Source organism: Pleurodeles waltl, chromosome 2_2 (assembly GCF_031143425.1).
Source record: "Pleurodeles waltl isolate 20211129_DDA chromosome 2_2, aPleWal1.hap1.20221129, whole genome shotgun sequence".
Lineage (NCBI taxonomy): Eukaryota > Metazoa > Chordata > Amphibia > Caudata > Salamandridae > Pleurodeles > Pleurodeles waltl.
In genome coordinates this window covers 348,579,886-348,605,977 of record NC_090439.1, presented here as the reverse complement: position 1 = coordinate 348,605,977, position 26,092 = coordinate 348,579,886, and the positions used below count along the sequence as shown (strand labels likewise).

The window sequence follows — 26,092 nt, the reverse complement described above, 5'->3', positions numbered from 1 at the left end:
CAGTTCCCTCACAGCGGCACTCAAGAGAGGCTGGACGTTACAGGGATCTTGTTGAGGTCACAGGAGGGCTGTCTGTTCCTCCTGAACCTGTGCAGAACTCTGGACCACCAACAGACTCTGCTGCCACCATCACTGGCGGCACACCACCCTATGCCAATGCCAAATGGTATGAGGACTAACAAGATGGTAGTCGGCTAGACACCTCTCGGAGTCTGCCTTTTTCTCCCCTCGTAGTCCAGACACTGAAAAATCTGCCTCTTATGCCATGGTCATGCGTAGGGCAACCATAGTGCTCGATCTTCAACTTCCTACTATGGAGGTCAAAACGACCATGCTGACCCAAGTCCTGCAGCCTGGCCAGACTGCTTCTGAGCCTCTGCTCCCCTTCAATGAGGCCTTGATAGATATCCTTCTAGGGGCTTGGGCTAAACCCTGTACCCAACCCCTAGTAAATCAACAGATTGCCCAGGCAATCCAGCCTTTCTCTCTCAGCACCCCTCTCCAGAGATCCTTGTGGTTCAAGCTTCCATTGGCTGTATCAATCCTAACTGTTTACTCACCACTTTTCCTGATGAGAATCTAAGAGAGTGTAGACTTTTGCAAAAGACTATGAGCCTGACTTAAAATCTTGGTGGAGGGGAATACTCCATCTCAAAAGTGATGGATATCCCGCCCTTCGTATTACCATCCCATCATATCCTATGGAGATTGTAAAATGGCAGACAAGATATCTGTCATGTCTGTGACTGAGTATTCCCTCCACGGAGATCTAAATTAGGACCTTGTTCTCCTTCTCTATTTTGGTTGTGCTATCTTTTAACGCCTCCTTATTACTGTGTCGCCGTTGTAGGAACCTGGCTATCTATGCAGTGTGCCTAAGGTGGGGGTAAACTATGCAGATAGTACTCACAGAGGTTAAATTAATAACCCTAAATGCTCTCTTTTATGGTAGTGTGGGTAAGCAGTTTCGGCTTATCAGAAGGTAGTGCTAAGCATTTGTTGACACTACTTTAGAAAAATAGCATTTGATTTTTTTATTATTTTAGAATTCGTTAAGTAGTGTTAAGTTATCACTTTTTACATTGAGGCAAAAATGTCACACAAATGCACTTTGTGGGGGTAATGATCTCCTGTTGAGAAATAAATATACTACATATAAGTGTAAGGAAATGCCTCCTTGGCATGGTTACCCCCTGACTTTTTGCCTTTGCTGATGCTAAGTTTTGATTTGAAAGTGTGCTGAGGCCTGCTAACCAGGCCCCAGCACCAGTGTTCTTTCCCTAACCTGTACTTTTGTTTCCACAATTGGCACACCCTGCCATCCAGGTAAGTCCCTTGTAACTGGTACCCCTGGTACCAAGGGCCCTGATGCCAGGGAAGGTCTCTAAGGGATGCAGCATGTCTTATGCCACCCTGGGGACCCCTCACTCAGCACAGATACACTGCTTGCCAGCTTGTGTGTGCTAGTGGGGACAAAACGAGTAAGTCGACATGTCACTCCCCTCAGGGTGCCATGCCGACCTCACACTGCCTATGCAGTATAGATAAGTCACCCCTCTAGCAGGCCTTACAGCCCTAAGGCAGGGAGCACTATACCATAGGTGAGGGCACCAGTGCATGAGCACTGTGCCCCTACAGTGTCTAAGCAAAACCTTAGACATTGTAAGTGCAGGGTAGCCATAAGAGTATATGGTCTGGAAGTCTGTCAAACACGAATTCCACAGCACCATAATGGCTACACTGAAAACTGAGAAGTTTGTTATCAAACTTCTCAGCACAATAAATGCACACTGATTCCAGTGTACATTTTATTGTAACATACACCCCAGAGGGCACCTTAGAGGTGCCCCCTGAAACCTTAACCAACTACCTGTGTAGGCTACTGGTTTTAGCAGCCTGCCACACTCGAGACATGTTGCTGGCCACATGGGGAGAGTGCCTTTGTCACTCTGTGGCTAGTAACAAAGCCTATACTGGGTGGAGGTGCTTCACACCTCCCCCTGCAGGTACTGTAACACCTGGCGGTGAGCATCAAAGGCTCACCCCCTTTGTTACAGCACCACAGGACACTCCAGCTAGTGGAGTTGCCAGCCCCCTCCGGCCACGGCCCCACTTTTGGCGGCAAGGCCGGAGGAAATAATGAGAATAACAAGGAGGAGTCACTGGCCAGTCAGGACAGCCCCTAAGGTGTCCTGAGCTGAGGTGACTCTAACTTTTAGAAATCCTCCATCTTGCAGATGGAGGATTCCCCCAATAGGGATAGGAATGTGACCCCCTCTCCTTGGGAGGAGGCACAAAGAGGGTGTACCCACCCTCAGGGCTAGTAGCCATTGGCTACTAACCCCCCAGACCTAAACACGCCCTTAAAGTTAGTATTTAAGGGATCCCCAGAACCTAGGAACTCAGATTCCTGCAACCTAAGAAGAAGAGGACTGCTAAGCTGAAAAACCCTGCAGAGAAAACGGAGACACCAACTGCTTTGGCCCCAGCTCTACCGGCCTGTCTCCCCACTTCTAAAGACACTGCTCCAGCGACGCTTTCCCCAGGGACCAGCGACCTCTAAATCCTTAGGGGACTGCCCTGCTCTAGAAGGACCAAGAACTCCCGAGGACAGCGGCTCTGTTCACCCAAGACTGCAACTTTGTTTCAAAGGAGCAACTTTAAAACAACTCTGTTTCCCGCCGGAAGCGTGAGACTTGCTACTCTGCACCTGACGCCCGGGCTCGACTTGTGGAGAAACAACACTTCAGGGAGGACTCCCCGGCGACTACGAGACTGTGAGTAGCCAGAGTTGCCCCCCCTGAGCCCAAAACAGCGACGCCTGCAGAGGGAATCCTGAGGCTCCCCCTGACCGCGACTGCCTGCTTCCCAGATCCCGACGCCTGGTAAAGAATCTGCACCCGCAGCCCCCAGGAACTTAAAGATCAGAACTCCAGTGCAGGAGTGACCCCCAGGAGGCCCTCTCCCTTGCCCAGGTGGTGGCTACCCCGAGGAGCCCCCCCCCTTGCCAGCCTGCATCGCTGAAGAGACCCCTTGGTCTCCCATTGATTTCCATTGGAAACCCGACGTGTGTTTGCACACTGCACCCGGCCGCCCCCGTGCTGCTGAGGGTGTACTTTCTGTGCTAACTTGTGTCCCCCCCGGTGCCCTACAAAACCCCCCTGGTCGGCCCTCCGAAGACGCGGGTACTTACCTGCTGGCAGACCGGAACCGGGGCACCCCCTTCTCTCCATTGAAGCCTATGCGTTTTGGGCACCTCTTTGACCTCTGCACCTGACCGGCCCTGAGCTGCTGGTGTGGTAACTTTGGGGTTGCTTTGAACCTCCAACGGTGGGCTACCTTGGACCCAAACTTGAACCCCGTAGGTGGTTTACTTACCTGCAAAAACTAACTAACTCTTACTCCCCCCAGGAACTGTTGAAAATTGCACTGTGTCCACTTTTAAAACAGCTTATTGTGTTTTATGTCAAAAGTATACATGCTAATGTAATGATTCAAAGTTCCTAAAGTACTTACCTGCAATACCTTTCAAATGAGATATTACATGTAAAATTTGAACCTGTGGTTCTTAAAATAAACTAAGAAAAGATATTTTTCTATAACAAAACCTATTGGCTGGATTTGTCTCTGAGTGTGTGTTCCTCATTTATTGCCTGTATGTATGTACAACAAATGCTTAACACTACTCCTTTGATAAGCCTACTGCTCGACCACACTACCACAAAATAGAGCATTAGTATTATCTCTTTTTGCCACTATCTTACCTCTAAGGGGAACCCTTGGACTCTGTGCATACTATTCCTTACTTTGAAATAGTGCATACAGAGCCAACTTCCTACAGGGACCACTAGCTCTTGTGAAAGAAGGCTGGGAGAGAACTCTTCATGAGCCTAAACAAGACATAGTGGACTATGTACTTGGCCTACGTTCAAGGATGGCAGACTACATGGAAAAGGCAAGTAAAAACCTTGAGGCCAGTCAACAGCTCCAGAAGTTATGGCATGACCAAAAGGCTGCAATGGTTGAATTTCAGCCAGGGCAGAAAGTCTGGGTTCTGGAGCCTGTGGCTCCCAGGGCACTTCAGGACAAATGGAATGGCCCTTACCCAGTGCTAGAGAAGAAGAGTCAGGTCACCTACCTGGTGGACCTAGGCACTAGCAGGAGCCCCAAGAGGGTGATCCATGTGAACCGCCTGAAACTCTTCCATGACAGGGCTGATGTGAATCTGTTGATGGTAACAGATGAGGACCAGGAAGCTGAGAGTGAACCTCTCCCTGATCTCCTCTCCTGAGACCCTAAAGATGGTTCAGTTGATGGAGTGATCTATTCAGACACCCTCTCTGGCCATCAGCAATCTGACTGCAGGAAGGTCCTGCAACAGTTTGCTGAGCTCTTTTCCCTAACCCCTGGTCAGACACACCTGTGTACCCATGATGTGGACACAGGAGACAGCATGCCTGTCAAAAACAAAATATTCAGACAGTCTGACCAAGTTAAGGAAAGCATCAAGGTGGAAGTCCACAAGATGCTGGAATTGGGAGTCATTGAGCACTCTGACAGCCCCTGGGCTAGCCCAGTGGTCTTAGTCCCCAAAACTCACACCAAAGATGGAAAGAGAGAGATGAGGTTTTGTGTGGACTACAGAGGACTTAATTCTGTCACCAAGACAGATGCCCATCCCATTCCAAGGGCTGATGAACTGATTGATAAATTAGGTGCTGCCAAATTCTTAAGTACCTTTGACTTAACAGCAGGGTACTGGCAAATCAAAATGGCACCAGGAGCAAAAGAAAAGACAGCATTCTCCACACCTGATGGGTATTATCAGTTTACTGTTATGCCCTTTGGTTTAAAGAATGCTCCTGCCACCTTCCAAAGGTTGGTGAATCAAGTCCTTGCTGGCTTGGAGTCCTTTAGTGCAGCTTATCTTGACGATATTGCTGTCTTTAGCTCCAGCTGGCAGGATCACCTGGTCCACCTGAAGAAGGTTTTGAAGGCTCTGCAATCAGCAGGCCTCTCTATCAAGGCATCCAAATTCCAGATAGGGCAGGGAACTGCAGTTTACTTGGGACACCTTGTAGGTGGAGGCCAAGTTCAGCCACTCCAGCCTAAGATCCAGACTATTCTGGACTGGGCAGCTCCAAAAACCCAGACTCAAGTCAGGGCATTCCTTGGCTTGACTGGGTATTACAGGAGGTTTGTGAAGGGATATGGATCCATAGTGACAGCCCTCACAGAACTTACCTCCAAGAAAATGCCCAAGAAGGTAAACTGGACTGTAGAATGCCAACAGGCCTTTGACACCCTGAAACAAGCAATGTGCACAGCACCATTTCTAAAAGCTCCAGATTACTCCAAGCAGTTCATTGTGCAGACAGATACCTCTGAACATGGGATAGGGGAAGTGTTGTCCCAAACAAATGATGATGGCCTTGACCAGCCTGTTGCTTTCATTAGCAGGAGGTTACTCCCCAGGGAGCAGCGTTGGAGTGCCTTTGAGAGGGAGGCCTTTGCTGTGGTTTGGTCCCTGAAGAAGCTGAGACCATACCTCTTTGGTACTCACTTTGTAGTTCAAACTGACCACAGACCTCTCAGATGGCTGCTGCAAATGAAAGGTGAAAATCCAAAACTGTTGAGGTGGTCCATATCCCTACAGGGAATAGACTTTATAGTGGAACACAGACCTGGGACTGCCCATGCCAATGCAGATGGCCTTTCCAGGTTCTTCCACTTAGAAAATGAAAACTCTCTTGGGAAAGGTTAGTCTCATCCTCTTTCGTTTGGGGGGTGGGAGGTTGTGTAAGGAAATGCCTCCTTGGCATGGTTACCCCCTGACCTTTTGCCGTGGGCTGATGCTAAGTTTTGATTTGAAAGTGTGCTGAGGCCTGCTAACCAGGCCCCAGCACCAGTGTTCTTTCCCTAACCTGTACTTTTGTTTCCACAATTGGCACACCCTGGCATCCAGGTAAGTCCCTTGTAACTGGTACCCCTGGTACCAAGGGCCCTGATGCCAGGGAAGGTCTCTAAGGGATGCAGCAAGTCTTATGCCACCCTGGGGACCCCTCACTCAGCACAGACACACTGCTTTCCAGCTTGTGTGTGCTAGTGGGGACAAAACGAGTAAGTCGACATGGCACTCCCCTCAGGGTGCCATGCCAACCTCACACTGCCTATGCAGTATAGATAAGTCACGCCTCTAGCAGGCCTTACAGCCCTAAGGCAGGGTGCACTATACCATAGGTGAGGGCACCAGTGCATGAGCACTGTGCCCCTACAGTGTCTAAGCAAAACCTTAGACAATGTAAGTGCAGGGTAGCCATAAGAGTATATGGTCTGGTAGTCTGTCAAACACGAACTCCACAGCACCATAATGGCTACACTGAAAACTGAAAAGTTTGGTATCAAACTTCTCAGAACAATAAATGCACACTGATTCCAGTGTACATTTTATTGTAACATACACCCCAGAGGGCACCTTAGAGGTGCCCCCTGAAACCTTAACCATCTACCCGTGTAGGCTGTCTGGTTTTAGCAGCCTGCCACACTCAAGACATGTTGCTGGCCACATGGGGAGAGTGCCTTTGTCACTCTGTGGCTAGTAACAAAGCCTGTACTGGGTGGAGGTGCTTCACACCTCCCCCTGCAGGAACTGTAACACCTGGCGGTGCTCCTCAAAGGCTCACCCCCTTTGTTACAGCACCACAGGACACTCCAGCTAGTGGAGTTGCCCGCCCCCTCCGGCCACGGCCCCACTTTTGGCGGCAAGGCCGGAGGAAATAATGAGAATAACAAGGAGGAGTCACTGGCCAGTCAGGACAGCCCCTAAGGTGTCCTGAGCTGAGGTGACTCTAACTTTTAGAAATCCTCCATCTTGCAGATGGAGGATTCCCCCAATAGGGATAGGAATGTGACCCCCTCCTCTTTGGAGGAGTCACAAAGAGGGTGTACCCACCCTCAGGGCTAGTAGCCATTGGCTACTAACCCCCCAGACCTAAACACACCCTTAAATTTAGTATTTAAGGGCTCCCCAGAACCTAGGAACTCAGATTCCTGCAACCTAAGAAGAAGAGGACTGCTAAGCTGAAAAACCCTGCAGAGAAGACGGAGACACCAACTGCTTTGGCCCCAGCTCTACCGGCCTGTCTCCCCACTTCTAAAGACACTGCTCCAGCGACGCTTTCCCCAGGGACCAGCGACCTCTGAATCCTCAGAGGACTGCCCTGCTCTAGAAGGACCAAGAACTCCCGAGGACAGCGGCTCTGTTCACCCAAGACTGCAACTTTGTTTCAAAGGAGCAACTTTAAAACAACTGCATTTCCCGCCGGCAGCGTGAGACTTGCTACTCTGCACCCGACACCCCCGGCTCGACCTGTGGAGAAACAACACTTCAGGGAGGACTCCCCGGCGACTACGAGACTGTGAGTAGCCAGAGTTGCCCCTCCTGAGCCCCCACAGCGACGCCTGCAGAGGGAATCCCGAGGCTCCCCCTGACCGCGACTGCCTGCTTCCCAGATCCCGACGCCTGGTAAAGACTCTGCACCCGCAGCCCCCAGGACCTGAAAGATCGGATCTCCAGTGCAGGAGTGACCCCCAGGAGGCCCTCTCCCTTGCCCAGGTGGTGGCTACCCCGAGGTGCCCCCCCCTTGCCTGCCTGCATCGCTGAAGAGACCCCTTGGTCTCCCATTGATTTCCATTGGAAACCCGACGTGTGTTTGCACACTGCACCCGGCCGCCCCTTGCTGCTGGGGGTGTACTTTCTGTGCTAACTTGTGTCCCCCCCGGTGCCCAACAAAACCCCCCTGGTCTGCCCTCCGAAGACGCGGGTACTTACCTGCTGGCAGACTGGAACCGGGGCACCCCCTTCTCCATTGAAGCCTATGCGTTTTGGGCACCTCTTTGATCTCTGCACCTGACCGGCCCTGAGCTGCTGGTGTGGTAACTTTGGGGTTGCTCTGAACCCCCAACGGTGGGCTACCTTGGACCCAAACTTGAGCTCCGTAGGTGATTTACTTACCTGAAAAAACTAACTAACTCTTACTCCCCGCAGGAACTGTTGAAAATTGCACTGTCTAGTTTTAAAATAGCTATATGTGATTTATGTGAAGACTGTATATGCTATTTTGATTATTCAAAGTTCCTAAAGTACCTACCTGCAATACCTTTCATTTGAAGTATTACATGTAAAATTTGAACCTGTAGTTCTTAAAATAAACTAAGAAAATATATTTTTCTATACAAAAACCTATTGGCCTGGAATTGTCTCTGAGTGTGTGTTCCTCATTTATTGCTTGTGTATGTACCACAAATGCTTAACACTACTCCTTTGATAAGCCTACTGCTCGACCACACTACCACAAAATAGAGCATTAGTATTATCTCTTTTTGCCACTATGTTACCTCTAAGGGGAATCCTTGGACTCTGTGCATACTATTCCTTACTTTGAAACAGTGCATACAGAGCCAACTTCCTACATTGGTGGATCAGCGGTGGGGTACAAGACTTTGCATTTGCTGGACTACTCAGCCAATACCTGATCACACGACTAAATTCCAAAAATTGGCATTAGAAACTTATTTTTGCAATTTGAGCTATTTTTCTAAATTTTTAAAAGTCCTGCTAGGGCCTTGTGTTAGTCCCTGATTAGCATTTCTTTTAGAGTTTAAAAGTTTTGTGAAAGTTTGAATTAGGTTCTAGAAATAGTTTTAGATTCTTAAAAAGTATTCCAACTTTTAGAAACATAATGTCTGGTGCAGAAGAGAATGTGATGGAACTCGACCTCACACCTTACCTCCATCTTAAGATGAGGGAGCTAAAGTCTCTCTGCAAAATAAAGAAAATCCCATTTGGCTCAAGACCCTCCAAACAACAGCTCCAGGAGCTGCTGGCAGAGTTTGAAAAAGCCAACCCCTCTGAGGATGACCTCACAGAGGGGGAAGATAGTGACTTGGAGGAGAATTCCCCCCTTCCAGTCCTAATTAGGGAGATCAGGGACCCTCAATCCCTGACTCCAACCATAATAGTCAGAGATGCTGCTTCCCTCACAGGAGGGCACAGCACCTCTGTTATCACTGAGGAGAGCCTCAGTGAAGATGACCTCCTGTTAGCCAGGATGGCCAAAAGATTGGCTTTGGAGAGACAGCTCCTAGCCATAGAAAGGGAAAGACAAGAGATGGGTTTTGGTCCCATCCATGGTGGCAGCAACATAAATAGGGTCAGAGATTCTCCTGACATGTTGTAAATCCCAAAAGGGATTGTAACTAAATATGAAGATGGTGATGACATCACCAAATGGTTCACAGCTTTTGAGAGGGCTTGTGCAACCAGAAAAGTAAGCAGATCTCACTGGGGTGCTCTCCTTTGGGAAATGTTCACCGGAAAGTGTAGGGATAGATTCCTCACACTCTCTGGAAAAGATACAGAATCTTATGACCTCATGAAGGGTACCCTGATTGAGGGCTTTGGATTCTCCACTGAGGAGTATAGAATTAGATTCAGGGGGGCTCAAAAAACCTCGAGCCAGACCTGGGTTGATTTTGTGGACTACTCAGTGAAAACACTGGATGGTTGGATTCAAGGCAGTGGTGCAAATGATTATGATGGGCTGTACAAATTGTTTGTGAAAGAACACCTATTAAGTAATTGTTCAAATGATAAACTGCATCAGCATCTGGTAGACCTAGGACCAATTTCTCCCCAAGAATTGGGAAAGAAGGCGGACCATTGGGTCAAGACTAGGGTGACCAAGACTTCCACAGGGGGTGACCAAAAGAAAGGGGTCACAAAGCCTCCCCAGGGGAAGAGTGTTGAGACATCCAAAAACAAAAATAGTAAAGAGTCTTCTACAGGCCCACAAAAACCTGCACAGGAGGGTGGGCCCGGAGCCTCTTCACAAAACAATTTTGGGTACAAGGGTAAAAACTTTGATCCCAAAAAGGCATGGTGTCGTAGCTGTAATCAGCCTGGACACCAAACTGGAGACAAGGCCTGTCCCAAGAAAAGTACCACTTCTAACTCCACTCCAGCTAACACTGGAATGGCTAGTCTCCAAGTGGGATCAACAGTGTGCCCAGAGCAAATCAGGTGTCACACTGAAGCTACATTAATCTCTGAGGGTGGGGTGGATTTAGCCACACTGGCTGCCTGGCCTCCTAACATGCAAAATACAGGCAGCAGCTCTTAATTAATGGGACAAGTGTAGAAGGCCTGAGGGATACAGGTGCCAGTGTCACCATGGTGACAGAGAAACTGGTTTCCCCTGGTCAATACCTGGCTGGACAAACTTATCCAGTCACCAACGCTGACAATCAGAATAAAGTACATCCCATGGCTATGGTAACTTTAGAGTGGGGAGGGGTCAATGGCCTGAAACAGGTGGTGGTCTCCTCAAATATCCCAGTAGACTGTTCGCTTGGAAATGACCTGGAGTCCTCAGCATGGGCTGAGGTAGAACTGAAAACCCATGCAGCCATGCTGGGTAACCCTGAACTGGTGTGTATCAAGACAAGGGCACAGTGCAAGGCTCAGGGTGAAAAAGTAGAGCTGGAGCCTGGAAAAAGGGCCCAGTCTACCAAGAGGAAAGGAAAGACAACTGGGAAACCAGCTGCAACACAACAACAAAAAGAGAACCTCTCTTCCCAGGAAGAAGTTCTGCCCTCTGAGGGAACTGAGCCTATGGAGTTAGAACCTTACCAGGTTGAGCTCTTAGGCCCAGGTGGACCCTCAAGGGAGCAGTTGTGTAAGGGGCAAGAAACCTGTCCCTCTCTTGAAGGCCTTAGGCAGCAAGCTGCTGAAGAGTCCAATGGCAAGAAAACTGGAACACATAGGGTCTATTGGGAAGATGGACTGCTTTACACTGAGGCAAGAGATTCCAAACCTGGTGCCACTAGGAGAGTGGTAGTGCCTCAGGAGTTTAGGGAGTTCATACTGACCTTAGCCCATGATATTCCTCTTGCTGGGCATTTGGGACAAACCAAGACGTGGGAGAGACTAGTCAACCATTTCTACTGGCCCAACATGTCCCAGAAAGTCAAGGAGTTTTGTGTCTCCTGTACCACCTGTCAAGCCAGTGGTAATACAGGTGGACACCCAAAGGCCCCCCTCATTCCACTTCCAGTGGTGGGGGTCCCCTTTGAAAGAGTGGGTGTGGACATAGTGGGTCCACTGGAACCTCCCACAGCCTCAGGGAACATGTACATACTAGTAGTAGTGGATCATGCTACTAGATACCCTGAAGCTATTCCCCTTAGGTCGACTACTGCCCCTGCAGTAGCCAAGGCCCTCATTGGTATCTTTACCAGAGTGGGTTTTCCTAAGGAGGTGGTGTCTGACAGAGATACCAACTTCATGTCAGCATACCGGAAACACATGTGGAATGAGTGTGGAGTGACTTATAAATTCACTACACCCTACCATCCACAAACTAATGGCCTTGTTGAGAGATTCAACAAGACATTAAAAGGCATGATCATGGGGCTCCCTGAAAAACTCAAAAGGAGATGGGATGTCCTCTTGCCATGTCTGCTTTTCGCTTACAGAGAGGTGCCTCAGAAGGGAGTAGGGTTCTCACCCTTTGAACTTCTGTTTGGCCACCCTGTAAGGGGACCACTAGCTCTTGTGAAAGAAGGCTGGGAGAGAACTCTTCATGAGCCTAAACAAGACATAGTGGACTATGTACTTGGCCTACGTTCAAGGATGGCAGAGTACATGAAATAGGCAAGTAAAAACCTTGAGGCCAGCCAACAGCTCCAGAAGTTATGGTATGACCAAAAGGCTGCAATGGTTGAATTTCAGCCAGGGCAGAAAGTCTGGGTTCTGGAGCCTGTGGCTCCCAGGGCACTTCAGGACAAATGGAGTGGCCCTTACCCAGTACTAGAGAAGAAGAGTCAGGTCACCTACCTGGTGGACCTAGGCACTAGCAGGAGCCCCAAGAGGGTGATCCATGTGAACCGCCTGAAGCTCTTCCATGACAGGGCTGATGTGAATCTGTTGATGGTAACAGATGAGGACCAGGAAGCTGAGAGTGAACCTCTCCCTTATCTCCTCTCCTCAGACCCTAAAGATGGTTCAGTTGATGGAGTGATCTATTCAGACACCCTCTCTGGCCAACAGCAATCTGACTGCAGGAAGGTCCTGCAACAGTTTGCTGAGCTCTTTTCCCTAACCCCTGGTCAGACACACCTGTGTACCCATGATGTGGACACAGGAGACAGCATGCCTGTCAAAAACAAAATATTCAGACAGTCTGACCAAGTTAAGGAAATCATCAAGGTGGAAGTCCACAAGATGCTGGAATTGGGAGTCATTTGGCACTCTGACAGTCCCTGGGCTAGCCCAGTGGTCTTAGTCCCCAAACCTCACACCAAAGATGGAAAGAGAGAGATGAGGTTTTGTGTGGACTACAGAGGACTTAGGGCCAGATGTACGAAAGGATTTTACCCATTCTGTGTCTATGGGAAAAAGCTTTTGTACATATGGCCCTTAATTCTGTCACCAAGACAGATGCCCATCCCATTCCAAGGGCTGATGAACTGATTGATAAATTAGGTGCTGCCAAATTCTTAAGTACCTTTGACTTAACAGCAGGGTACTGGCAAATCAAAATGGCACCAGGAGCAAAAGAAAAGACAGTATTCTCCACACCTGATGGGCATTATCAGTTTACTGTTATGCCCTTTGGTTTAAAGAATGCTCCTGCCACCTTCCAAAGGTTGGTGAATCAAGTCCTTACTGGCTTGGAGTCCTTTAGTGCAGCTTATCTTGACGATATTGCTATCTTTAGCTCCAGCTGGCAGGATCACCTGGTCCATCTGAAGAAGGTTTTGAAGGCTCTGCAATCAGCAGGCCTCTCTATCAAGGCATCCAAATGCCAGATAGGGCAGGGAACTGTGGTGTACTTGGGACACCTTGTAGGTGGAGGCCAAGTTCAGCCACTCCAGCCTAAGATCCAGACTATTCTGGTCTGGGCAGCTCCAAAAACCCAGACTCCAGTCAGGGCATTCCATGGCTTGACTGGGTATTACAGGAGGTTTGTGAAGGGATATGGATCCATAGTGACAGCCCTCACAGAACTTACCTGCAAGAAAATGCCCAAGAAGGTAAACTGGACTGTAGAATGCCAACAGGCCTTTGACACCCTGAAACAAGCAATGTGCACAGCACCAGTTCTAAAAGCTCCAGATTACTCCAAGCAGTTCATTGTGCAGACAGATGCCTCTGAACATGGGATAGGGGCAGTTTTGTCCCAAACAAATGATGATGGCCTTGACCAGCCTGTTGCTTTCATTAGCAGGAGGTTACTCCCCAGGGAGCAGCGTTGGAGTGCCATTGAGAGGGAGGCCTTTGCTGTGGTTTGGTCCCTGAAGAAGCTGAGACCATACCTCTTTGGTACTCACTTTGTAGTTCAAACTGACCACAGACCTCTCAGATGGCTGATGCAAATGAAAGGTGAAAATCCAAAACTGTTGAGGTGGTCCATCTCCCTACAGGGAATGGACTTTATAGTGGAACACAGACCTGGGACTGCCCATGCCAATGCAGATGGCCTTTCCAGGTTCTTCCACTTAGAAAATGAAGACTCTCTTAGGAAAGGTTAGTCTCATCCTCTTTCGTTTGGGGGGGGGGTTGTGTAAGGAAATGCCTCCTTGGCATGGTTACCCCCTGACTTTTTGCCGTGGGCTGATGTTAAGTTTTGATTTGAAAGTGTGCTGAGGCCTGCTAACCAGGCCCCAGCACCAGTGTTCTTTCCCTAACCTGTACTTTTGTTTCCACAATTGGCACACCCTGGCATCCAGGTAAGTCCCTTGTAACTGGTACCCCTGGTACCAAGGGCCCTGATGCCAGGGAAGGTCTCTAAGGGATGCAGCATGTCTTATGCCACCCTGGGGACCCCTCACTCAGCACAGACACACTGCTTGCCAGCTTGTGTGTGCTAGTGGGGACAAAACGAGTAAGTCGACATGGCACTCCCCTTAGGGTGCCATGCCAACCTCACACTGCCTATGCAGTATAGATAAGTCACGCCTCTAGCAGGCCTTACAGCCCTAAGTCAGGGTGCACTATACCATAGGTGATGGCACCAGTGCATGAGCACTGTGCCCCTACAGTGTCTAAGCAAAACCTTAGACATTGTAAGCGCAGGGTAGCCATAAGAGTATATGGTCTGGGAGTCTGTCAAACACGAACTCCACAGCACCATAATGGCTACACTGAAAACTGAGAAGTTTGGTATATCAACTTCTCAGCACAATAAATTCACACTGATTCCAGTGTACATTTTACTGTAACATACACCGCAGAGGGCACCTTAGAGGTGCCCCCTGAATCCTTAACCAACTACGCGTGTAGGCTGACTGGTTTTAGCAGCCTGCCACACTCGAGACATGTTGCTGGCCACATGGGGAGAGTGCCTTTGTCACTCTGTGGCTAGTAACAAAGCCTGTACTGGGTGGAGGTGCTTCACACCTCCCCCTGCAGGAACTGTAACACCTGGCGGTGAGCCTCAAAGGCTCACCCCCTTTGTTACAGCACCACAGGACACTCCAGCTAGTGGAGTTGCCCGCCCCCTCCAGCCACAGCCCCACTTTTGGCGGCAAGGCCGGAGGAAATAATGAGAATAACAAGGAAGACAGTCAGGACAGCCCCTAAGGTCTCCTGAGCTGAGATGACTATAACTTTTAGAAATCCTCCATCTTGCAGATGGAGGATTCCCCCAATAGGGATAGGAATGTGACCCCCTCCCCTTGGGAGGAGGCACAAAGAAGGTGTACCCACCGTCAGGACTAGTAGCCATTGGCTACTAACCCTTCAGACCTAAACACGCCCTTAAATTTAGTATTTAAGGGCTCCCCAGAACCTAGGAACTCAGATTCCTGCAACCTAAGAAGAAGAGGACTGCTAAGCTGAAAAACCCTGCAGAGAAGACGGAGACACCAACTGCTTTAGCCCCAGCTCTACCGGCCTGTCTCCCCACTTTTAAAGACACTGCTCCAGCGACGCTTTCCCCAGGGACCAGCGACCTCTGAATCCTCAGAGGACTGCCCTGCTCTAGAAGGACCAAGAACTCCCGAGGACAGCGGCTCTGTTCACCCAAGACTGCAACTTTGTTTCAAAGGAGCAACTTTAAAACAACTGCGTTTCCCGCCGGAAGCGTGAGACTTGCTACTCTGCACCCGACGCCCCCGGCTCGACTTGTGGAGAAACAACACTTCAGGGAGGACTCCCCGGCGACTACGAGACTGTGAGTAGCCAGAGTTGCCCCCCCTGAACCCCAACAGCGACGCCTGCAGAGGGAATCCTGAGGCTCCCCCTGACCGCGACTGCCTGTTTCACAGATCCCAACGCCTGCTAAAGACTCTGCACCCTCAGCCCCCAGGACCTGAAAGATCGGAACTCCAGTGCACGAGTGACCCCCAGGAGGCCCTCTCCCTTGCCCAGGTGGTGGCTACCCCGAGGAGCCCCCCCTTGCCTGCCTGCATCGCTGAAGAGACCCCTTGGTCTCCCATTGATTTCCATTGGAAACCCGACGTGTGTTTGCACACTGCACCCGGCCGCCCCGTGCTGCTGAGGGTGTACTTTCTGTGCTAACTTGTGTCCCCCCGGTGCCCTACAAAACCCCCCTGGTCTGCCCTCCGAAGACACGGGTACTTACCTGCTGGCAGAATGGAACCGGGGCACCCCCTTCTCCATTGAAGCCTATGCGTTTTGGGTACCACTTTGACCTCTGCACCTGACCGGCCCTGAGCTGCTGGTGTGGTAACTTTGGGGTTGCTCTGAACCTCCAACGGTGGGCTACCTTGGACCCAAACTTGAACCCCGTAGGTGGTTTACTTACCTGCAAAAACGAACTAACTCTTACTCCCCCCAGGAACTGTTGAAAATTGCACTGTGTCTAGTTTTAAAATAGCTATATGTGATTTATTTGAAAACTGTATATGCTATTTTGATTATTCAAAGTTCCTAAAGTACCTACCTGCAATACCTTTCATTTGAAGTATTACATGTAAAATTTGAACCTGTGGTTCTTAAAATAAACTAAGAAAATATATTTTTCTATACAGAAACCTATTGGCCTGGAATTGTCTCTGAGTGTGTGTTCCTCATTTATTGCTTGTGTATGTACAACAAATGCTTAACACTACTCCTTTGATAAGCCTACTTCTCGACCACACTACCACAAAATAGAGCATTAGTATTATCTCTTTTTGCCAATATCTTACCTCTAAGGGGAATCCTTGGACTCTGTGCATACTATTCCTTACTTTGAAATAGTGCATACAGAGCCAACTTCCTACATTGGTGGATCAGCGGTGGTGTACAAGACTTTGCATTTGCTGGACTACTCAGCCAATACCTGATCACACGACTAAATTCCAAAAATTGTCATTAGAAGCTATTTTTCTAAATTTTTAAAAGTCCTGCTAGGGCCTTGTGTTAGTGTCTGTTAGCATTTCTTTTAGAGTTTAAAAGTTTTGTAAAAGTTTGAATTAAGTTCTAGAGATAGTTTTAGATTCTTAAAAAGTATTCCAACTTTTAGAAACATAATGTCTACTGCAGAAGAGACAGTGGTGGAGCTCAACCTCACACCTTACCTGCGTCTTAGGATGTCAGAGTTAAGGACTCTCTGCAGAATCAATAAAATAAAAACTGGATCAAACCCTACCAAAGGACAGCTCCAGGAGCTCTTGGCAGAGGTTGCCAAAAACAACCCCTCTGAGGATGACCTCCCAGAGGAGGAAGCTAGTGATGTGGAGGAGAATTTCCCCCCTGCAGTCCTAGTTAGGGAGAAAAGGGTCCCTCAAACCCTGACTCCAAATGTGATAGTCAGAGATGCTGCTTCTCTCACAGGAGGGTCCAGCACCTCTGGAATCACTGAGGATAGCCTCAGTGAAGATGACCTACTGTTAGGCAGGGTTGGTCAAAAGATTGGCTTTAGAGAGACAGCTCCTAGCCATAGAAAGGGAAAGACAAGAGGTGGGTTTTGGTCCCATCAATGGTGGCAGCAACATAAATAGGGTCAGAGATTCTCCTGACATGCTAAAAATCCCCAAAGGGATTGTAACTAAATATGAAGATGGTGATGACATCACCAAATGGTTCACAGCTTTTGAGAGGGCTTGTGCAACCAGAAAAGTAAACAGATCTCACTGGGGTGCTCTCCTTTGGGGAATGTTCCCTGGAAAGTGTAGGGATAGACTCCTCACACTCTCTGGAAAAGATGCAGAATCCTATGACCTCATGAAGGCTACCCTGATTGAGGGCTTTGGATTCTCCACTGAGGAGTATAGAATTAGGTTCAAGTGGGCTCAAAAATCCTCGAGCCAGACCTGGTTTGATTTTGTAGACAACTCAGTGAAAACACTGGATGGTTGGGTAACTGGAAATGAAGTGCATGACTATGTTGGGCTTTATAATTTGTTTATGAAAGAACACATTTTAAGTAACTGCTTCAATGAAAAGTTGCATCAATATCTGGTAGACCTAGGTCCAATTTCTCCCCAAGAATTGGGAAAGAAGGCAGACCACTGGGTCAAGACTAGAGTAACCAAAACTTCCACTGGGGGTGACCAAAAGAAAGGGGTTACAAAGCCTCCCCAGGAGAAAGTGGGTGACACTAGAGACAAAGAGAAAGAGTCCTCTGTAGGCCCCCAAAAACCAGATCAGGTGGGTGGGCCCCAAGACACAACCCAAAACAAAGGTGGGTACCAGGGTAAGAACTGGGATGCCACTAAGGCATGGTGCCAAAACTGTAGACAGACAGGGCACCACACCAAGCACACTTCTTGTCCCAAAAACAACCCCCCTAGTAAAATCCCAGGGGTGACCAGTGTAGCCATTGGGGATGACTCCTCAGATGAGGAGGTCTTCATAGCCTTCAACTGGAAAAAGGGCCCAACAGGTGAGTTGGAGATTCCAGAGGGAAGTAGACACTTCCACCACCTACTGGTGAATGGAATCCCAGCCACTGCCCTGAGAGACACTTGTGCCAGTCACACTATTGTGCATGACAGGCTGGTGTTCTCAAACCAGTACATCCCAGGTGAGACTGCCAGAGTAAGAGTTAGCCCAGACAGGGTCACTGATAGGCCTGTGGCTTTTGTGCCCATAGAAGTGGGTGGGACTTTTAGCTGGAGAAGGGTGGTAGTCAGTACAGACCTCCCCCTTGATTTTCTCCTTGGAAATGACTACCCAGAGGTTAGTTAGAGCCCAAGAGAGGAACTGGTCCAGTGCCAGTCCTCTCCCAAGGATTCTGGACGTGCTGCCTCTGCAGTAAATGCAAGTAGGCCCCAGAAGAAAAAGAAAAGAAAACAGTGTAGGAAGGGTGGACAACCTTTAGCCAAGGTTCCAGCAAGCCAAGGAGATTCTGCTCCAGTAGGGGAGAACTCCAAAAGTGGCACTGGTAACGTCCAACCTAACCCACAAGAAGTCCTGGCTAGTCAGGCAACTGTTAAGCCTGAGTGGGTGGCTCCTCAGCTAACAGAAGAAAGAGTAGAAGAAGGGTGTTTACTACAAGATGTGGTAACCCCCCACTCTAATACAGCAGACAGGCACCCTGAACCCAAAGAAGCCTGTAACTTAGCCCCTTCCCTTGTAGGTGAAGAGCTAAAGGTGTGGTTCTGGGCACTGACAGCTGTCAGTGGCCTCTGCTGGGTGTTAGCCTTTATGGCTGCACTATCCTTGGCATGGTGGTCTGACCCCATGCCAAATAGCAAGTTAGGCCCCCTGACCCTGTTGGTCATGGTGGGGTTACTCCAGCTCTGGGTAACCTCTTTGGGTAAGCTAGAGGTGACTCTGGCTAAAATAAGATTAGCAGAGGTGGATACCTCTAACCCCAAAATAGAGAGAATGGGTGGAGACATTAAAGACCCAGACACGAGGCAATTCAGACTAGGTCCTATCACTGTGGAAGTGGGTCAGTTCCCCAGAGGGAATGACCTGAACAAGAGAATGTAAGGCAGAGTAGGCCCTGCAACAAACCAGCCTATTTCCTCTACTCTTCCTCTCCTGACAGACTAGGAAGACTCTCCCAGCTTTGGCTGAGTCTCCTGGCCTGTGGGCTGGGGATGGGGCTTGTGTAAAGAAATGGCTCCCTGTTGCAGTTACCCCCCACTTTGTGCCTGATACTGATGCTGACTTGACTGGGAAGTGTGCTGGGACCCTGCTAACCAGGCCCCAGCACCAGTGTTCTTTCACCTAAAATGTACTATTGTCTCCACAATTGGCACAACCCTGGCACCCAGGTAAGTCCCTTGTAACTGGTACCCCTGGGACCAAGGGCCCTGATGCCAGGGAAGGTCTCTAAGGGCTGCAGCATGTCCTATGCCACCCTAGGGACCCCTCACTCAGCACAGACACACTGCTTGCCAGCTTGTGTGTGCTGGTGGGGAGAAAATAACTAAGTCGACATGGCACTCCCCTCAGGGTGCCATGCCAACCTCACACTGCCTATGGCATAGGTAAGTCACCCCTCTGGCAGGCCTTACAGCCCTAAGGCAGGGTGCACTATACCACAGGTGAGGGCATAGGTGCATGAGCACTATGCCCCTACAGTGTCTAAGCAAAACCTTAGACATTGTAAGTGCAGGATAGCCATAAGAGTATATGGTCTGGGAGTCTTGTAAAAACGAACTCAACAGCTCCATAATGGCTACACTGAATACTGGGAAGTTTAGTATCAAACTTCTCAGAATAATAAACCCACACTGATGCCAGTGTTGGATTTATTAAAAAATGCACACAGAGGGCATCTTAGAGATACCCCAGGACCAGGACTGACTGGTCTGTGCCAGCCTGCTGCTGAGAGACGAGTTTCTGACCCCATGTGTTGAGGGCCTTTGTGCTCTCTGAGGACAGAAACAAAAGCCTACTCTGTGTGGAGGTGCTTCACACCTCCCTCCTGAAGGAACTGTAACACCTAGCAGTGAGCCTCAAAGGCTCAGGCTTCGTGTTACAATGCCCCAGGGCACTCCAGCTAGTGGAGATGCCCGCCCCCTGGACACAGCCCCCACTTTTGGCAGCAAGTCCAGGAGAGATTATTAGAAAAACAAGGAGGAGTCACTGGCCAGTCAGGACAGCCCCTAAGGTGTCCTGAGCTGAGGTGACTCTGACTTTTAGAAATCCTCCATCTTGATTTTGGAGGATTCCCCCAATAGGAACAGGGATGTGCCCCCCTCCCCTCAGGGAGGAGGTACAAAGAGGGTGTAGCCACCCTCAAGGACAGTAGCCATTGGCTACTGCCGTCCCAGACCTAAACACACCCCTAAATTCAGTATTTAGGGGCTCCCCAGAACCTAGGAACTCAGATTCCTGCAACCTAAGAAGAAGAGGACTGCTAAGCTGAAAGACCCTGCAGAGAAGACGGGGACACCAACTGCTTTAGCCCCAGCTCTACCGGCCTGTCTCCCCACTTCTAAAGACACTGCTCCAGCGACGCTTTCCACAGGGACCAGCGACCTCTGAAGCCTCAGAGGACTGCCCTGCATCTAGAAGGACCAAGAACTCCCGAGGACAGTGGCTCTGTTCACCAAAGACTGCAACTTTGCAACAAAGAAGCAACTTTGAAACAACTCGTGTTTCCCGCCGGAAGCGTGAGACTTGGCACTCTGCACCCGACACCCCCGGCTCGACTTGCGGAGAACAATCACTTCAGGGAGGACTCCCTGGCGACTGCGAGACCGTGAGTAGCCAGAGTTGCCCCCCCTGAGCCCCCGCAGCGACGCCTGCAGAGGAAATCCCGAGGCTCCCCCTGACCGCGACTGCCTGCTTCTCAGATCCTGACGCCTGGTAAAGACTCTGCACCCGCAGCCCCCAGGACCTGAAGGATCCGAACTCCAGTGCAGGAGTGACCCCCAGGAGGCCCTCTCCCTTGCCCAGGTGGTGGCTACCCCGAGGAGCCCCCCCTTGCCTGCCTGCATCGCTGAAGAGACCCCTTGGTCTCCCATTGCTTTCTATTACAAACCCAACGCTTGTTTGCACACTGCACCCGGCCGCCCCCGTGCCACTGAGGGTGTATTTTCTGTGTGGACTTGTGTCCCCCCCGGGGCCCTACAAAACCCCCCTGGTCTGCCCTCTGAAGATGCGGGTACTTACCTGCTGGCAGACTGGAACCGGGGCACCCCCTTCTCCATTGAAGCCTATGCGTTTTGGGCACCACTTTGACCTCTGCACCTGACCGGCCCTGAGCTGCTGGTGTGGTGACTTTGGGGTTGCTCTGAACCCCCAACGGTGGGCTGCCTTGGACCCAAACTTGAACCCCATAGGTGGTTTACTTACCTGCAAAAACTAACAAACTCTTACTCTCCCCAGAACTGTTGAAAATTGCACTGTCTAGTTTTAAAAGAGCTATATGTGATTTATGTGACAACTATATATGCTATTTTGCTAATTCAAAGTTCCTAAAGTACCTATCTGCAATACCTTTCATTTGAAGTATTACATATAAATCTTGAACCTGTGGTTCTTAAAATAAACTAAGAAAATATATTTTTCTATAACAAAACCTATTGGCCTGGAATTGTCTCTGAGTGTGTGTTCCCCATTTATTGCCTGTGTGTATGTACAACACATGCTTAACACTACTTCTTTGATAAGCCTACTGCTCGACCACACTACCACAAAATGGAGCATTAGTATTATCTCTTTTTGCCACTATCTTACCTCTAAGGGGAACCCTTGGACTCTGTGCATACTATTCCTTACTTTGAAATAGTGCATACAGAGCCAACTTCCTACATCTTTTATGGGCACTTTTTAAATCTTGATGATACTGTGTATAGTGTAATTTGCACAAGTATATCACTAAGTTTTGAGCACCGAGCACTTTCTATTCCTCACAAATCAATTATTTTACCTGTTTTCTATTTTTTATGATCTTAGTATTGAGCAATGTAAAGTTTGAAAAAAAATTATAATCTTTTCTTCCTTATTATTACCATAGGGACCTCTGTTCCAAATATCTTAATGTGTAGCTTAGGTCACTGCAGTATCCAGGCTGTACAATTTTCTTTACAGTCATACAGGAAAAAAAGGCATCACATTGTCAACCCTAAATAGGGCGGATAGTGTAATGTCCTTCCTCCAATTAAATCTACTCCGTTGGGCCATCAGAGCAAGTGTTACGTAGGCAGAACGAACTGGGGCTTTGTCAACAGAATACTTAAGGTCTCTAAATTAGGCAGGCGGACTAAGAGATTAGCGGGTATAGTTACAAAAAATTAGGGGCTGTGTTTGATTGCAGTTGCACAACTTTCATTGTGATCTGTCCATATTGAGTATTTGTTTAATGCCTACTAAGTTGTCCCTCTGTTAATTTTAGGCACAGTGTGCACAAGATGATAGTCCAACCATCCTCCCTGGGGCACAGCACTTTGGGAGCAGTTTAAGAAGCCACTTGGTGCTGCCATTTGATCACGCTGCTGTCCGTAGGAAGTGAGTATTTAGTTTCCGTTGTCCATGTACAAAGAGGTAACTCCTGTAATTTTCCTATTTATTAACATCTGAAAGTCAAGTGCTGTCACGGCGTTGCTTCAGAGTTGCTACCTGGCTTAATACTCCAGTCAGTGGCTTGTATTCTTGCTCTATGAAGCATCGGATGTGTCATTTCTTTGAGATGTGTGTTTGTGTGATTTTAAGAGCCTTGAAACTTTATTGCGACACAGTCCTTGGCATACTGCATGGCTCAACTTTGCTGTACTTTTCAGTATTACTAGATAGCAATAATGTGATTTATTTTGTAGCACAATATTGCTTTATGGGTCAGAGATGTTTTGTTCATTGGAAACATTTCAATAGAACAGAAGCTTCAGATATACATAGGAACATATAAATGTATGCAGTTCTGAAAAGACGTGCTTATTTTGGAATTGCCACATGATTTTGAGTAGTTTGGAAGTAATTACATTGCATTCATATTTAGATCATGGCAAGTTATTTCTTATGTCACAATATATCTGCAGTAATTTTGCCACAATAATAAGGTTGGGCACTGCTAATTAACAAAGGGAACTTTTAGAGTGCTCAAGTGTCCATAGGGAGCTACCCAAGCAGTGCCTGTCAGCAAACTGCAGGTTATGTCAGAAATGCAAGGGCCCAACAGTTTCCCTATATTGTAGGTGATCACCAGTAAGCCGAATCTTAACATGCAAATAAATCAAAAGAGAAGCTGCTACTAAACATTTTTAGTTGGCGGAAATACGGGACTGGCATTGAGTGAGAGCAAGCGCTTCTGATCATACGGACTGAGTTACACTGCACCTAGATAGACCTAAATGCCTTCCCCAACGATGGCCTAAACGCACACAGTGGACTAGGCACAGTTAGGCAGAACAGTAGCATCATCCATTTCTCAAGATGCTCACATTTGGCTACCAGGATTGAATATCAGGTTGAGGGTTGTAGTCCGGAATATTGTGTACTGAATGGTGAGTTACAAGAAAAACTTGGTGAGAATAGATTTACTCTTCATAACTCCGCATCTACGTACCTTAAATATATATGTATCCTCAAAGTACATATATGTGTAGTTAAATATAGAAAACCTATTCTATTCCTACCTATATAAACTAACCTGTCGATATTGTTTTAACAATATTTGTGTAATATGATATTCAGTACACAATGTTCTGTCCCTTCACTGTCTTCAGAGCTTATAAAACATGCAATAAAATGTAATAAAATGTAATACCTTCAGAAGGTGATGGAAAACCACATTAAAAAATAATAGGAACTCGTGGGTACTGAGTTCATCAAATTAAAAGGCAGATACCATCTCCTAAACTCTACTTAGTACTCGTTGTCATTTGAGGCTTCCCAGTTTCGGATGGAGGAAGGTTCTCTCATAAATAAGGTACTGCTGGCTAGATAGCAAGAAATCTCAACAGAGCTGAAATAACGGTTGCTTGGATGACAACAAGTTTGCAGGTACAACTAATTTTGTTGGTGTTGTTGTGACTATGAGTCAGTGCAGTTTGAAAATAATGTGCTTCTTCAAGGAAAGGGAAACTGGATCTTGTAATAGTAGCAGAGATCTTGTGCAACCACAGCAGAGCCAGTAATGAGATGGTGCGTGACATCCATATTGTTAAGCCAGCAAGAGTTTATGGGACCTTGATGTGGGAGTGGGTCAGAGAAGGAGAAATAATTGATTGTGGCCCAAGGATGAGACAAAACAACCATTGTGAGGTGAAACAGTACCGAAATGGGAAAAATGTGGTGTCAATGGTGTTTTCTTCAGTGCCAGCAACTTAGGTTAGGATTCTGTTTTGAAGCGTGAACTATTTTCTAGACTCACATGCAGTATATAATTGCACCACTAGTGGGTGGAGCGGGACAAAATGCTGGGTCATACAGCAAATAAAAGGACAGATGGGAAGTTGAGAACAGGCATGGCCATGGGGAAATGGGCTCAATGGTTGACCCTCTCATGCTGATGGTGCACACCTGCTAATTATCATGAAGTTTCTGTAAGCAATCTTCAGTGGGCATATTCTTCTTTTTCTTGCTACCTAGGCTTTCTGTGCAGTTGAGTATCAGAACGTATGCCTCCAGTGGATTGATTTTTTATGTGGCCCATCAGAACCAAGGTGACTATGCAGCTCTTCAGCTCCACAATGGGCAGCTACAGTTTCTGTTTGATCTTGGCAAAGGACAGGCAGTGGCCACTCACCCTGTTCACATTAGTGATGGAATATGGCATACGGTAAGAGTTCCAGATGAATGCTGAACTGTTTCTTTACTACAACATGATTAGGAATTTTATGAAGTAGGCACATTTGTAAATTGTATGTTGTGAATTCTAAACAGAATGATTTCACGTCAGTTTGCAGAATCATGACTGTTACTGGTTCCTTAGCATGTGATGCCAGTGGCATAACGTAAACTGTTGGGGACCTCCTTCAGAATGTAATGAAGGGCACCAGATTCTCCCATATATCACAGGTACTCATAGACCTTGAACTGAATAGGGAACCACTGAAGGGTTGGCCCTTGCGTGGTGAACCTTCTTTTCTCCTGGTGGTGGAAGCAGCATAACTTAAACCATGTTAGAAGCTCCTGGGTGTCTCCATGTAAGTTAAAAATGTGGCACCATAAATCCTTAGTGTAGGATATTGTTCAAGATGTAAAAGAGGGTTAGAGAAGGAGCATTAATAAAAATAGGACTTCGGGGTTTCAAAATTGGGGCACTTTGGATACTCCAAAGAGGAATTACGTTTAACTGTCTAGTAATTCAAAGGCAAATTAAACAATTACTAGTTCGAGGCATTGTCTCTCCTGTGAATGTACCTGGTATTCCAAAGGTCCTGAAAATTGTCACTTACAATTGACCTTTGCCATACTAAGGCTTCCACTTCCTAGGTGCGCAGATTTGACGTTTTGTGCTAAAAATGCAGAGTGTGATATGGTCATACATCAGTGCTGCAGTGCTAGCCTCAAACGCCAGGTTTTATAAATGTCTGAAAATGTGCAGTTAAGGTGTTTATATGCATAATTCCTGATCAGTTTGCATGAACCCCAAAATCAGGAGTTAATGCACGTGGTAATATAAAGAGCACTAAAGGATATTACATCGTATTTTGCTGGGAACTGAGAATGAGCATGTAGCTGTACTGAAGGATCCTAAATCTTCTGCATGACAGGTCCCTCATCCTTTGTGCGTTCACCTGCACCTTTCTGCACAGTTTCGGGGATGTAAGCAGCAATGGATCTGCTAGTGCTCCGCCGTCATCTACGTTGCTGGCAGCAAGACACTTTCCCTTCCCTGCTGTCTTACATGCCTGAATGCTCCAGAAGGCAGCCATAGGACAACAGAATATCAGCCTGGAGTGGGTCTCTTTTAAAACTGCCTTCCATAATGCTGGCTGGTCACTTCACTTCTACCACCAGTTTCATAGCTAGTACTGTGGAGAAAAGGGCCAACGTGTTTCTGTACCCCATCCTCATCTTAATTCTTTTATACCATACAAAAAGTATATTCAGGCCCAGATTAACTAAGATTTTGCATCAGGGTTGCGTCACTTTTGTGGCGCAGCCCAGTTGAAAAATTATTTTTGCCATTTACTAAGCCATGCAAAGTCACTTTGTGTGGCTTTGCATGGTTTA

General features: G+C 47.9%; 1 protein-coding gene across 1 annotated transcript in view; it reads left to right on the top strand.

Moving 5' to 3' along the window:
* LAMA1 (laminin subunit alpha 1) overlaps positions 1-26,092 on the top strand; it is a 979,910-nt gene that overhangs the window by 941,612 nt on the left and 12,206 nt on the right. The window contains exons 57-58 of the mRNA XM_069219856.1: positions 22,311-22,423; positions 24,503-24,692. Of these exons, the coding sequence (XP_069075957.1) occupies positions 22,311-22,423; positions 24,503-24,692 (303 nt within the window). The remainder of the gene's footprint in view (positions 1-22,310; positions 22,424-24,502; positions 24,693-26,092) is intronic.